General features: G+C 35.1%; 1 protein-coding gene across 1 annotated transcript; it reads right to left on the bottom strand.

The window, feature by feature from the left end:
- Nucleotides 1-8,544: 8,544 nt before the first annotated feature.
- LOC124937547 (ORM1-like protein 3) lies at nt 8,545-13,378 on the bottom strand. The gene is made up of 3 exons (XM_047477828.1): nt 13,095-13,378; nt 12,116-12,264; nt 8,545-8,971 (listed from the first exon to the last, which is right to left on the bottom strand). The coding sequence occupies exons 1-3, from the start codon at nt 13,278-13,280 to the stop codon at nt 8,833-8,835; spliced, it is 474 nt and encodes a 157-aa protein (XP_047333784.1). The 5' UTR covers nt 13,281-13,378; the 3' UTR covers nt 8,545-8,832.
- Nucleotides 13,379-13,811: the final 433 nt, after the last annotated feature.

The following is a 13,811-nucleotide window of genomic DNA, read 5'->3' as shown; positions in this document are numbered from 1 at the left end:
ACTCCTGCTCCACTTTTCAATGCAGAGAAGTACTACAGCCAGTTGCAACCAATTAACTAATGTCACGTAAGCAAATATTCTTTCCACTACTTGTTTTTGCAGAAATATCCTAGAATAATATTTGGCGCACTACCAGATTGGTACGGCCACGATCCTGGTGCTCAAAGTTTGATGTACATGTGTACTATGGAGGCGTTCCAATGGATGTTCGCCACGTGTCATTACAGAAGATTCGACTGTTGGTTCTTGCACTCTATTTAAAGACTCTCAAGGACAACGGATGAAAAAAAAATTGATCTATCGATAGCTAGAGAAAAACATACGCGAACATACAAGCTGATACACGAACGAACTGCTTTCTTGCTTTAATGTGTGTTTATCAAGAGAGAGATATTCAAAGTATTATCTAGCTGAGTGATATTCCTCAATATACTGTATGTTGAACAGAGTGTTTTGTTCAACAGTGAGCTAGCCTTGCAACTGTATTTGATTCTAAGAAACGTATAGTGAATCCTTCCGGTGGTTGGAAGAAGGGGTGACGTATGAGAGTTTTGCTCCGAACATCCATAAACAACTCTTTGTGTCATTTACATTATGTCATCATCTCCTTCTTTGGTTCTTAGCTTCAAACTCAAGTAAACGTTTCCGCACTTGAATCGTTCAAGAGTTTGCAAGGGTTTGTGTAGAATAGAAAGCGATATAAATCCCTAACAGGATTTCTATCAACTCGTTTATCCGAAGCGGTCATCAATAGTCAGACCCCCGTCTCTATCGATTACGCCGATCCTATCAGCCTTTGAGTCTGAGAAGTGAGACTAAACCTCTTGGTGCGTGGTTGAAAGATTAGGCCTAATTTGAATTTTTAAATGATGTTCGAACAAACAAATCCCTCAAAGAACTTAGTGATAAATGTCTCGACGAAAGAAAAGTCCCGAAAGAGATGGAATTAATCTCGAAAAATGTTAGTTGCACACAATATCTTCGTGACACATTCTAAGGACGAATGTATGGAACCGATTTCTAACGATACTTCAAAGGTGTTGAAACATCGAAAAATAGATGAAAAGATGCCAACACCTAAAAGGTTAAAATGGTATAATTTATAACTTAAATACATGTCATATCCAAGTATTTAGCCCACTAAGGAGCGATACTTGAGTTCATACCTCTTGTTACACAGTTGAGTGATGTTCTTAAATCCGTGAGACGAACCTCTCACTACATGGCTGAGCGATGTTCTTAAATTCTCAAATCAAACCTCTCGCTACATGGTTGAACGATGTTCTTAAATATTTGAGACGAACCTCTCTCTACACGGTTGAGTGATGTTCTTAAATTCTCAAATCAAACCTCTCGCTACACGGTAGATCGATGATCTTCAATTATGAGATTGAGCCACTCGCTACACGTTTGAGCAATATTCGTAAATCCTTGAGAAAAACCTCTCGCTACATGGTTGAATGATGTTCTTAAATTCTCAAATTGAACCACTCTCTACACGGTTGAGCGATGTTCTTAAATTCTCAAATCGATCCATTCGCTACACAGTTGAGTGATGTTCTTAAATTCTCAAATGGAACCTCTTGTTACACGGTTGAACGATGTTTTTAAATTTTGAGATCGAGCCTCTCGCTATACGTTTGACACATGTTAGGGTCGCTACCAGATATAAAGTCCATTAGAGTATTTAATTAATTAACAAAAGAAAAGAGAAATTTATTTCTCTCTGATCTCTACTCCCTCTTCCCTATACACTTTGGTTTTTCTATAGACGAATACCAACTAGACTCCGACCAGCCTTCGACTAGTCGACCAGGTTAGTTAGTGTAGATAAGAACACTAGCCCTTCTTCTGTTCTTCTCCAATTAGGGGCTTTAAGTCGCAAACAGTTTTCTTTTGCCTTTTTTTTGGCTAGCCATCTTTGATGATGATGATATATGTTGCAATGACAAGTTAGGATAAGGTTATTTGATGTTTTTTTATTAGATTACCTCTAGGCTTGTATTGGACAACATTTATATATCCATTTATATAATGGATGATTTAAGTGGCCTAAGAGTCCCGTGGTTTTTACCTAAATTGGATTTTCCACATAAAATCTCGGTGTATTGTTCATTGATTGTTTGAAGGCTATTTTGCTCAATTTAATTGACTTCCCATTTGATTAAACAGAAGGAGAAAATTAATTTTTATGCCATTGTTGTATCTTGTTTATTTGGATTTCTAAAAAGGTGATTTTATTTAGTTTTTTTTAACAAATGGTATCAGAGCTGAGTTCATTTGGTGGTGATTCTTGAGTAATTCAAATGAAAGAATCATTGAGTAATAATGGAACAATAATAAAACTTACAACCAACTACACAATTTGGAAGTCACGGAAGAAGGGCTTATTGTGTAATTATGATTATGAAGACACTATCTTGTGTAATAAAGGCAATCCAAAGGCTATGTCAGATGTAGATTAGAAGAAGCTGAACAAAAAGAAAGTTGGTAAGATCAGGAAATGGGTTGACAACAACGTGTATCAGCATGTGGCTACTGAGGTTAATGCTCATAAAATGTGGATTATTTTGAGTGAGTTGTATGAGAAAACAACACTCAAAATAAAGAATTTCTATTTAGGAATCTTTGCTTATTCAAATATCAAGATGGGTCTTCTATGTCCGAGCATCTAAATATTTTCAGAGTATTCTAAATGAGTTGGTTGCGATAGGAATGGAATTTGATGATGAGCTTCATGATATGTGTTTGATTAATTCATTGCTTGATAGTTATGAGACACTTGTAGTTTCTATTACCAATTATGTTCCACAAGGTAAGCTCACTTTGAAAATGATAAAAGAGAGTGTGTTGAATGAAGAGGCTAGAAGAAAAGAACAAGGCTTCTCGACTCCAAGTCAGGTGTTCGTGACCGAGAGAAGTGGTAGAAATAAAATTAAACTACAAAGAATCGTAGTGACAATTCTGAAAGGTCACGGGGAACATCCAACTCGAGAAAAAAAATTACATGTTATCATTGTGGCAAGCCAGGACACAAGAATTATTCGTGCAAATTTTTCAAGAGAGAACAAAAGGAGAATAAGAAAGATAGAAGTAGTAAGGTTGTAGTTGTGGGTAGTAACGACATCGATATTGTTTTACAACAATTATAATATCAACTTTATTTCTCAAGATACACAATGGGTGGTAGACTCGTGTGCTTCTTATCATGTCACCAATCGTTGTGATATATTTACTTCTTACACTGGTGGAAAGTTTGGTTCAGTGACGCTAGGAAACCATGTTATGTGTAGTTAGAAAGGGAGATGTTTGTTTGGATACTAACACTTCGTGCAAGCTACTTTTGAAAAATGTTCGACATGTTCCCATTATTCGGATGAATTTGATCTCCACTGGTATTGTTGATGATGAAGGCTATCATAGTCACTTTGGTGAAGGAAAATGGAAACTTAGTAAAGGGTCGTTGGTGGTAGCTAATGAAGGAAAAACAATTCTCTTTATGTGATAGAGGTTAAGTCTTAGGGGGGAGAAGCAAATGCAATTAATGATTGTTCAGCACAACTTTGGCATAAGTGACTTGGTCACTTAAGTCAGAATGGCATGCAAGTTCTCTCCAAGACAATCGATCTTTAGTGCTTGAAGTCCTCAGATTTGAAGGCATGCACAGATTGCTTAGTTGGTAAGCAACATAGAGTTTCCTTCAAGAGTTTTTCTCCATATAGGAAACCCAATATTCTAGATATGGTTCACATAGACATATATTCTATGGATTTTTTGACTTTAAGTGGTGCTTATTATTACATCACTTTTATCGATGATTTCTCTCAAGGAATGTGTGGGTCTATTTCTTGAAGACTAAGGATCAAGCATTGGATTACTTCAAGTTGTTTCACGCTGAAGTGGAGAGATAAATTAGGAAGAAGTTGAAATATGTTCGTTCGGACAATGGTGGAGAATACAGAGGGTCATTTTTGGAATATTGTAGAAGTCACGAGATCAAGCTCTTAAAGACTGTGCCAAAAATACCACAACAGAATGAAGTCGCAGAAAGGATGAACATGTCTATCAATGAGAAAATCTTGTGTTTGTTGTCTCATGCTAAGTTGCCAAAATCATTTTGGGGAGATGCAATGAAGACAAAAGTTGATTTGATAAACCTTTCACCCTCAACTCCTTTAAATGACGACGTTACAGAAAGAGTTTGGAGATGTAAAGACGTTTCTTATGATCACTTGAGAGTTTTAGTTGTAAAATGTTTGTTCATGTTCCTCAAGATGAGAGAGTTAATCTAGATAGAAAGACGAGACAATGTATCTTTATTGGGTATGGCCATGAAGACCTGGTTAACAATAAACTCATTAGAAGAATATATGTGGTAATCTTTGAAGATCAGACTATTGAAAACTTTGAGAAAAATGAAAATCCAAATCCTACGGAAAAGAAATTACCCAATAATGGTAGGATTTGTATACCACAATCACATCCCAATGATGTGGAAAATTCCCATGTTGATATTGATGAGACTCCTTTATTTGATGTTGAGCCAACAGAGGAAGATGAATAAGATGATGATAGTTCTCTAGAGCCATCCGATGATCAGCATATTAGAAGATCTAGTAGGAAACGACAACATTCTAGTGGGTATTCTCCAAATGAGTATGTGATGTTGATTGACGGGGGAAAGACAGAAACCTATCAAGAAGTATTGTCTCATAAAAAACAAGAACAAGTGGTCGGTGATAATGCAAGAAGAGATAAATTCCTTGTAAGAGAACTAGACTTATGACATGGTGAAACTTTCAAAATGAAAGAAGACTTTGAAAAACAAGTGGGTATTCAAGTTGAAGCATCAAGAGAATATATCACAACCTCGATACAAAGCAAGACTGGTTGTGAAGGGCTTTAGTCAGAAAAATGTGATAGATTTTGAAGAGATCTTCTCACCGGTTATGAAGAGGTCATCCATCAGAGTTGTGTTAGCATTGTCTATTAGTCAAGATTTGGAAATTGAACAACTTGATGTTAAGACTGCATTTCTCCGTGGTGACTTGGAGGAAGAGATCTTTATAGAACAATCTGAGGGTTTCAAAGTTAAAGGTAAAGAAGATCTTGTCTGCAGGTTGAGGAAAAGTTTGTATGGGCTCAAGCAAGCACCTAAACAATGGTACAGTAAATTCAACTCATTCATGGAAGAAAATGGGTACAATAAGACTACTACTTATCATTGTGTTATCATCAAGAGACAAATCGTTGATGATTATGTCATTCTTCTGCTTTATGTTGATGATATGTTGATTGTTGGACAAGATATTGTGAAAATTGAGATGATCAAAAGGGATTTGAACAAGTCTTTTACGATTAATGATTTGGGTTTAGTGAAGCATATCCTAGGCATGGAAATCACAAGAGATTGAAAAAACATAATACTTTGGATATCGCATGAGAAGTACATTGAGAAGGTACTTGAAAGGTTTGCAATGAAAAATGAAAAACTGATTTCAGTTCCACTTGTAGGTCATTTCAAGTTGAGTACTAAACAATGTTCTACAAGTGAGAAAGAGAAATATGAGATGAAAAATGTACATTATGCCTTTACAGTTGGTAGTCTTATGTATGTCATGGTGTGTACAAGATCGGACATAGCACATGCATTTGGTGTTGTTAGTCAATATCTCTCCAACCTCGAAGAAGAACATTTGTTGGTTGTTAGTGGATTCTCATATATCTTCGAGGTTCTTCGAAAATACGTTTATATTTCAGAAGTGATACTCTTATTTTGGAAGGCTTTACAGATTCTGATATGGCGGGTGATGTTGATTCAAGAGAATATGTATAAGGTTTTTTGGTTACATTTGTAGGCGGTGTTGTTTTGTGGTAGTCAAGGTTTCAAAAGTGTTTTGATTTGACTATTACAGAAGTTGAGTATATTACAGATACTAAGGCATGTAAAAAGGTATTATTGATTAAGAAGTTCATATAGGAGTTGGGCAAAAGAAAGAGAAGTTCACTTCATTTTGTGACAATCAAAATATCATTCATCTCTCGAAGAATTCAACTTTTCATTCGAGATCCAAACACATCGACGTGAGATATCATTGGATACATGATGTGCTTGAGGTAAAAGAGTTGAACTTGGAGAAGATTCATACAAGTGAGAATGGTGCAGATATGTTTGCACAGCCTTGCCTAAGGACAAGTTTGAAAATTTTTGGGAGAGAGCAGGTTTATTGAAGCCCGCGAAGTTGCGCTAACAGAGGAGATTTTTTGGGGTCATCTCAAATTGTTTTGGGCTTAACCAAAAATAAAGCCCATTAGGGCATTTAATTAATTAAAAAAAGAGAAATTTCTTTCTCTTTGATCTATGCTCCCTCTTCCCTGTACACTATGTTTCTTTAGAGACTAATACCGAACAGCCTCCGACCAGCCTCTGATCAATTGACAGGTTAGTTCGTGTAGGTGAGAACACTAACACTTCTTCTGTTCTTCTCTCTTCTCTGATCAGCGGCTTTAAGCCACAAACAATTTTCTTTGGCCTTTGTTTTTGGTTAGCTATATTTGATGATGATTATGATATATATTGTAATGACAAGTTAGAATGAGATTATTTGATGCTTTTTATTATATTATGTCTAGGCTTGTATTGGACAACATTTGTATACTCATTTATATAATGGATGGTTTAAGTGGCCTAAGGGTCCCGTAATTTTTACCTAAATTGGATTTTCCACATAAAATCTCGGTGCCTTGTTCTTTGATTGTTTAAAAAGCTATTTGCTCAATTTAATTGACTGTCCATTTGATTATACATAAGGGGAAAAGAAGTTTTAGTCATTATTGTAGCTTGTCTATTTGGATTGTTAAACGTGTGTTTTTATTCGGTTTTCTTTATCACGATATTTTCAAAACTATCTGTCAATGACCTCAAAATATTTTCAACAACTCGGTTTGATGAAAGACTCCCACAATTTCAATTCATCTTGTTCCCCACGGTCTCCACCCGAGTATTGAACTCAGATACGCTTTTAGGCTCTTTCATCATCATGTTTTCTATATCTCCCCTTAGGGTTTGAAGCCAGACTTGCATCACCCGATCGTCTCATTTGTTTTTTATTTCGAGTATATCCCATGCTACTTTGGAAAATTTTGCATCGACTATCTTCTCAAAGCCAGATTCGTCGACAGATCGGTATAGAAGATACATAGTCGCCCTGTCTTTAGCTCGAACAACCTTCAATGCGTTCAGTTCGACATTTGAATACCCAACTGTGTTTGTTGGTTCATCATACCCACCCTCGACCACATCTCAGTTATCTTGGGAGCCAAAAATGGCCTTCATCTGCACCTTCTAGTTGTCGTAGTTGACGTCTTTTGTCAACTTGGATAGCGGGATGTCATTGGTTAGACCTGTCATTTCTCTCAAGTGTTTACACTCAACACACACCATACAAAGCTCTCGATCGCTCATATTTCTCTCTCGGCCAGAGCACGCCGCAACATTCTCTTTTGAGGCTAGCGAGTTCTCTTAGACTCACCTCACACACAAAAGCTTTGTTAACAATTTGTTGGTAAGAAGAGAGGGCAAAATATTTCTTCTTATTTTTCTCAAATAAATTCTTACAAATCTTTATAAAAAAAATATTGACTCTTCATATGTTTGCCTTTTCAAATGACAAAATAAATTATTTGCATATTGATTAGGTCTCCCACCCAAATCTCTTAGTTATCCTACTCACCCCTAAAATCATTATTATTACTCTAGGAATACTGAACATCAAAAACAAAAAACTTATTGTTTATTCAACTTTATGTACTCTTTGTCTACTATCCATGCAACTAAGCGTAATGTTAATTTTTTTCCTACATATTAATCTGGGTAAGTCCAATATATTTCTCTCAAATGTTGTCTCAAACAGTAGGAGCAACAGACTCGTCGAAATATTGGATTTTGGTCGGCCCCCTTCTTCCACTACCTACCTTGAGATTCCACTCGGTGCCAAAGCCAAGTTGTAAGAGGTCTTGGGAAGATAAAATAGATAACTGAAGGGGATAATGATATTGATTAATGTTGTTTTAGTATCTATGCTCAAGTATATGTTGTCCATATTCCTTATTTCCATAAGTTGTTTTGAGGATTGCAAGAATAATGTGTAACTTCCGAGATCTCATTTGCCTAAATAAATCCCTCTTATCCAAATGAGGTTATTATATTTTATCCAGAAGGAAATTATGCGTGCTTTCTTTAATTAGGTGCAAGTGTGGGGGCGAATTGCCCGGGTTGATTCTAATTAATTTAATAGATTTTTTTTTATGGAATTTATGGCTCCAACGCAATTTCAGTGATTGCTGGCAGTTTTTCAAATCTTCACTTTGGTGTTGGTATATGACATGTTACAATTTCAACATGTTTGTATTTTTTATTTTCCTTCAATGAACTCATGAGCCTTTCTTTCCTCCACATTTTAGCAACTGACCATCTACCAGTACACATACATTTTTTTGACAGTGAAAATATCGTAAAATACCTCACGAGAATACCTGTTACAGATGAAACAATAATTTGTAAACAAATCATAAATGCAAGTAACAATCGCAAGAGGCATTTCAATATCGTGATCCACATTTAATAAACTCTTCTGTACAAACACTTTTCAACATCATGGGAAGAACACAACATTACATACCCAAGTAATATGTCATTCTCTGATCTAGATTCTATGTAGGTTTAGTATAACAAACATATTGGATGCAGGCAGGTTACAGAAAGGAATGAAGCTCTCAAACACAAGTAACTGGTGCCAAACATCCTAAACTGAAGTGAAGTGCAGGATTTGTTCACTGATCTCCATTGATGCCAAATATCCGAACCTTGTGCATATTAGGGAACTTCGCAACCACAAGCACAAACACGGCTATCGTATTCAGGAAAAGCATTGGATGCTGATAGTCAGTTGTGTGCGTAGCAATCAAGTACCTACCAAATGAGCATCATCCTTACTAGAATGAAAAATATCTAGCTATAGTGAAGTACTGTAAAAAAAACTTTTTTTGAAAAAACACTTTCTTGTATATTAAAAAATGAAAGACTTCAAAAGGAACTTACAAAGTGCAAGTGCATGCAAAAGAAAATAGAAAGGAAAAATACTTAACATCCTAAGTATCCCAAAAAAGCTAAGAATAACCAAAGATGTAAAGTAGTTTTTCTCTTTTCAAACTAATGTTGTCTATCCATCAAGGTGGATGAAACTACATCTTCTCATTATTTAACCCTCACTCCTTACAAAGTATTGGGATAAGTGTAGGGAACCTTGCTCCAATTCTTACTCTATAAATGGCAAAGTAAATGACTCGTTTCTCTTTAGAAGGTGCATGTAAGATACTATAAGAGAGACAATGAACAATAACCTTGGCAACAATCTACACCTTGAATCTACTCCAAACTTTACAACATTAGTTGAGCTCCTTGTAACATTCCTCCATATAGAAAGAGAGTAGGGAATTCAAATAGAAGATGATGAATAGTTCATCTCTATAGAATGGAGATAATGGATTTGTAACTACCATAGATGTTAGGGATGAAATAATTTTTTCCATAAACTTGGTACTGCCAATTAGACCCTGTTCTAAATGCCCAACAATTACACTAATTGTTGTTCTAATTTGAAGAGAAAAAGATTAGTTTTTTTTGATATAATGTACATGAGATGCCTTACCTCCTCCAAGTGAGATGGTTGAGATCTCAATATATAATACAAGGTTCACTAATAATTGAAATAACAATTTTCTAGGTAGAGATAAATGAGTCTTTCTTGATAAGACAAATAAACCCCAATCATTTGAAGTAAATGGCTCTTAGGTTTTCCCCCCCAAAAAATGGGTCTCGTGATAAAAGTGTGTATTTTCTAATCCAGGAGGTAAATATGCTCCAAACCACCGTGATTGAGGTAAAGATGATTTTGATTCAAACTTAAAATTAATGTCTTTGAGGACAATCGTCAATTAGAGGGTTAATGTCGAGATTCTCATGAAGTGGGTGTGGGTAATATTTGCAGATATAATGTAAAACTTTTGAATGTTTGATAATTTGTCTCCTTCAAGTGAGATGGCTAATACGAGATATGACCCTAAGAGTCCTCTGTGGACTAGTTTTCTTCCAAATGAGTCATATCATATAATTGGAGTGGGGTCATGGCATTGGTGGTTGTGCAAATAAAGATTCGAAAAACGTCGGTTGGCTGGGATTTGCAACTGTTGAATGAAGTTGAACAAATGAGTATACCACCTTCGGGAATAGGAATTGTGATAGTTTCCAACCAACACTTTGAGAAAAACTAACTAGATGGCAACGGGAAGATTCGAAAAAGTGGTTGTTTGCTTGTAGAGTTAAAGTCACTTAAGGGTATACACACAGGAGAGTGTAATGGAGAACTCGTAGTCGTTGAAGGTCGAGACACCGAATAGAGCATTTCGTATATTTGTCAAGAAAGGTCTGAGAATTTTTTCTCTTTTTGTGGGAGGAGAAAAGAATGAGGAACTTAATAAAGCCCTCCACCAACTGCTATTCCGGCCATCGACAAAGGCAGCGGAAGACAACTTGAAATAATGCTTTGATACCATGATCTATTTCAAAGAAGACTTCTTAATATATTTGGAAGCTCTCCAATGGTGATAAAGCAAGAGAATCACACCCTATGTGCACCTTTATATATTTCATACTCATCCCATTGGAGATCAATTCATCTTCCATGGTAACAATATGTAACAATTTGTAGACATGCAATCCTTAGGTGAACAACCTTTATGATTGTAGTACTACAAATTCAACTCACACCAACTCAAATTTCACTTTTAATTGAGTTGAAGATAAAAATGAGAAAGGGAGATAAAAAGATAGGTGACTAAGTTGAGGTTGTCTTTCTTTCTTTCTATTTTTTTTTTCATTTTTTGAAGATATGCATGTAGATGGATACAAACTATATAGCATGATGAAAGTAGGCTATTATTATTTTTTTTTTGAATATAGGATGCAAGCTTGACCCCCACAACCATAACATTCACTTCAACTTAAGGATATTATCGGAGAAAATAATTGTGAAAAATATTATTATAGGCAGATTGACCGGCTAAATGAGAAACCTACATCATCTCCACAAAGACTAAACGTTACGGTTGTCTCCATGGTTGGTTACAATTTTGATTGTAATTTACAGGTTTGGGTTGAACAAAAATTACTTGTGGGACTAGTTGCTATCAATTTGGTGTTAACTGATTCTGTTTTGAAATTGGAAACAAGGGTGGACCTGCATTAAACAAATATCCCTTTCTAGTCAACATATAATATGTAGCCTCTTGTAACTTAAGCTAATCACATGATTTCTGCTAAACTAACGTGTTTGATCATCCTAACATTGCCAGCAATCTCATTTTCAAATTCACAATGATAAATAACTACCATCGTTGCTACTCAATCAAACCTTTAACCAATCTCAAATACTAGTCAGTTGATCTGTTTAAATCTGCAAGGTCCAGATCATTTTAAAAAAACCTTCATATCAGCTGATGGAACCCTTTTAATCTACCCCATCCACTTCCGTTTACATTATCTTTCATATCAGCAGTCCATTTTAGGGTTAATCTTAACCATCATATACAGTATTTAAGTTTCATTTCTGTTGTCTAACATAATCGAAGATAAACAATAGGCAATTGATGTGTGGCAGCATTAGACATATGATAATATCAATCAGAAATTGAGCCTCAATGCACTCCAAATTTATTTTGTTTTCCAGATTCAGAATACAAATGACATGTCTTTTATTCCTTCAAGGTTCCACTAAATGCCAAAACATCTTACACCTTACACCTTACATCAAATGTTATCATTTATAAATCATCTTTTAATTTATATCCAGATCAAAAGCGACCTACTTCCATCTGAAAATATCCAACCCAAGTGTGAATTCACAGGCTCTAAGTTAAAAAAATTTATACCAAGTAAACTGGAATTGAATAATAAAGTTGGAGCTGGGAATCAACAAGATTGATGTGAAATAATAGCTTTATAACAAAATAGCAAAGTTATTTGTTAGGATGGCTGAAAGAAAAATAGAAAACTTACAGCACCACTGGTACAACAGTGAGGAATTTTCTATTGCGTGTGAGTTGTTTTCCTTGGTCAATCTGCTCCCACCAAGTTAACCCATTGTAGATTCCTTGGTCATCAGCAAATGGAGTTCCTTTCTTCCAGTGGAAGAAGTGATAAGTTACCTAACAGGAGCATATAATAACTCAAATCAGTTTACAAAATATACCATTGACTACAACAAATGAATTACATAAGCTACAAGTTCTACTACATCTTTTGACAATACAAGGCATTACAGTAAAGAGCCCTATTGTACGAAAAAGTCAAAACTATCAGACATAGTAGTATAGAAATTACGAGAATTGTGTGCTAAGATATGCATCAATTAAACAATGACACTTGCACATTGGTAACCAGTTTCAAAATGCATACAGATGAGGCTGCAGGGTCATTCATTATTTAAATTGAATGAAATTGTATCTCATCTTAAATGAGAGTTCTCTGATTAAATTTCGGAAGGATTATTCCAAGGAGCAGATCATCTGAAATCAGTAACAACAACCATAAAAGACGTAAAACATAAGGGAAGAAGATGATCAAATATTTTGAATAGCAACTTCTGCAGAATCTTGATCATCGAGCATCTACAAGCATAACAATTTAAGACCTACACAGAAAAAGTGGATTGGTTCAAAAAGTACAAAAATAAATCATTGAATGATTAAGCATACTTCCTGCTCAATTTATGATCTCAAAAAAAAACTACGGTGCCAATTACACAGGAAATTTATGATCTCAAGCGGTTTTCTTTCAACCAAGCAAATTTACTTAACAATATCAGAGCCACTCACTTCCACATATTTCATCACAAAAATTGTATCAGCCAAAAAAAATCAAATAACAGACGTAGAACAATATTCCTATGGATAAATCTTTCATTGAACCAAAAAACGGAAACCACAAAATCCCAATTCAAATATATATATAGATAGACAGAAGGAAGGAAGTATACGAAAAAATGAGCGAGATTAACGATTGTCCAAGCCATCCCCGAAGTACAGCCGAAGAGGGAGAGAACGAGAAGCCAACAGAAGAAGACGATCAAGATGTACGAGGTCCAGACTCCAGGGTACATGAACCACTCCGTGTTCCGGTTCAGGTCTGCCGGCGGCGACGCCTTGACGTACAAATTCGCCATCACCTAGAACAGCCGTCCCACTCCGGCACTGCCTTTCTCTAACTTATTAGACTAACCTACTTTCGCGGATGATTTAGGCCTTTTTTAATGTGGATTATATCGGCTCCATTCAATTAATCAAAACATTACTTATAAATTCTCAAATATTAAATAGATTATTATTATTATTATTATGTTTTAAAACAAAAATATAAATTAATAAAAAGGCATTCTTTAAATAAATAAACATTATCAATCACACACCATATAAGTCTGGAAAAACATTCCAGAAATGGGAAGAACATTCCAGACGACGTGAGAAGAGTCGTGACATAAGATTATTGCCATATAAGAATTTTGTAATATAAGAGAAAAAAAAAATATTTTATTTCATTAATGGTTATTGGTCAATTCCAATTTTTAGTAAGAACATTTAATATTAACAATTAAAATTTTAATAAAATTTAAACTAGTATTTTTTAATAATATTTAAATTTATGTTTGTAATTTGAAATTATAATTCTAATTTTTTATATATTTTTTAATAAAAAT

This window comes from Impatiens glandulifera, chromosome 5 (genome assembly GCF_907164915.1).
Source record: "Impatiens glandulifera chromosome 5, dImpGla2.1, whole genome shotgun sequence".
In the NCBI taxonomy this organism is placed as follows: domain Eukaryota; kingdom Viridiplantae; phylum Streptophyta; class Magnoliopsida; order Ericales; family Balsaminaceae; genus Impatiens; species Impatiens glandulifera.
Note: the sequence above shows the minus strand (reverse complement) of the source record. Positions and strands in the feature narration are given on the sequence as shown.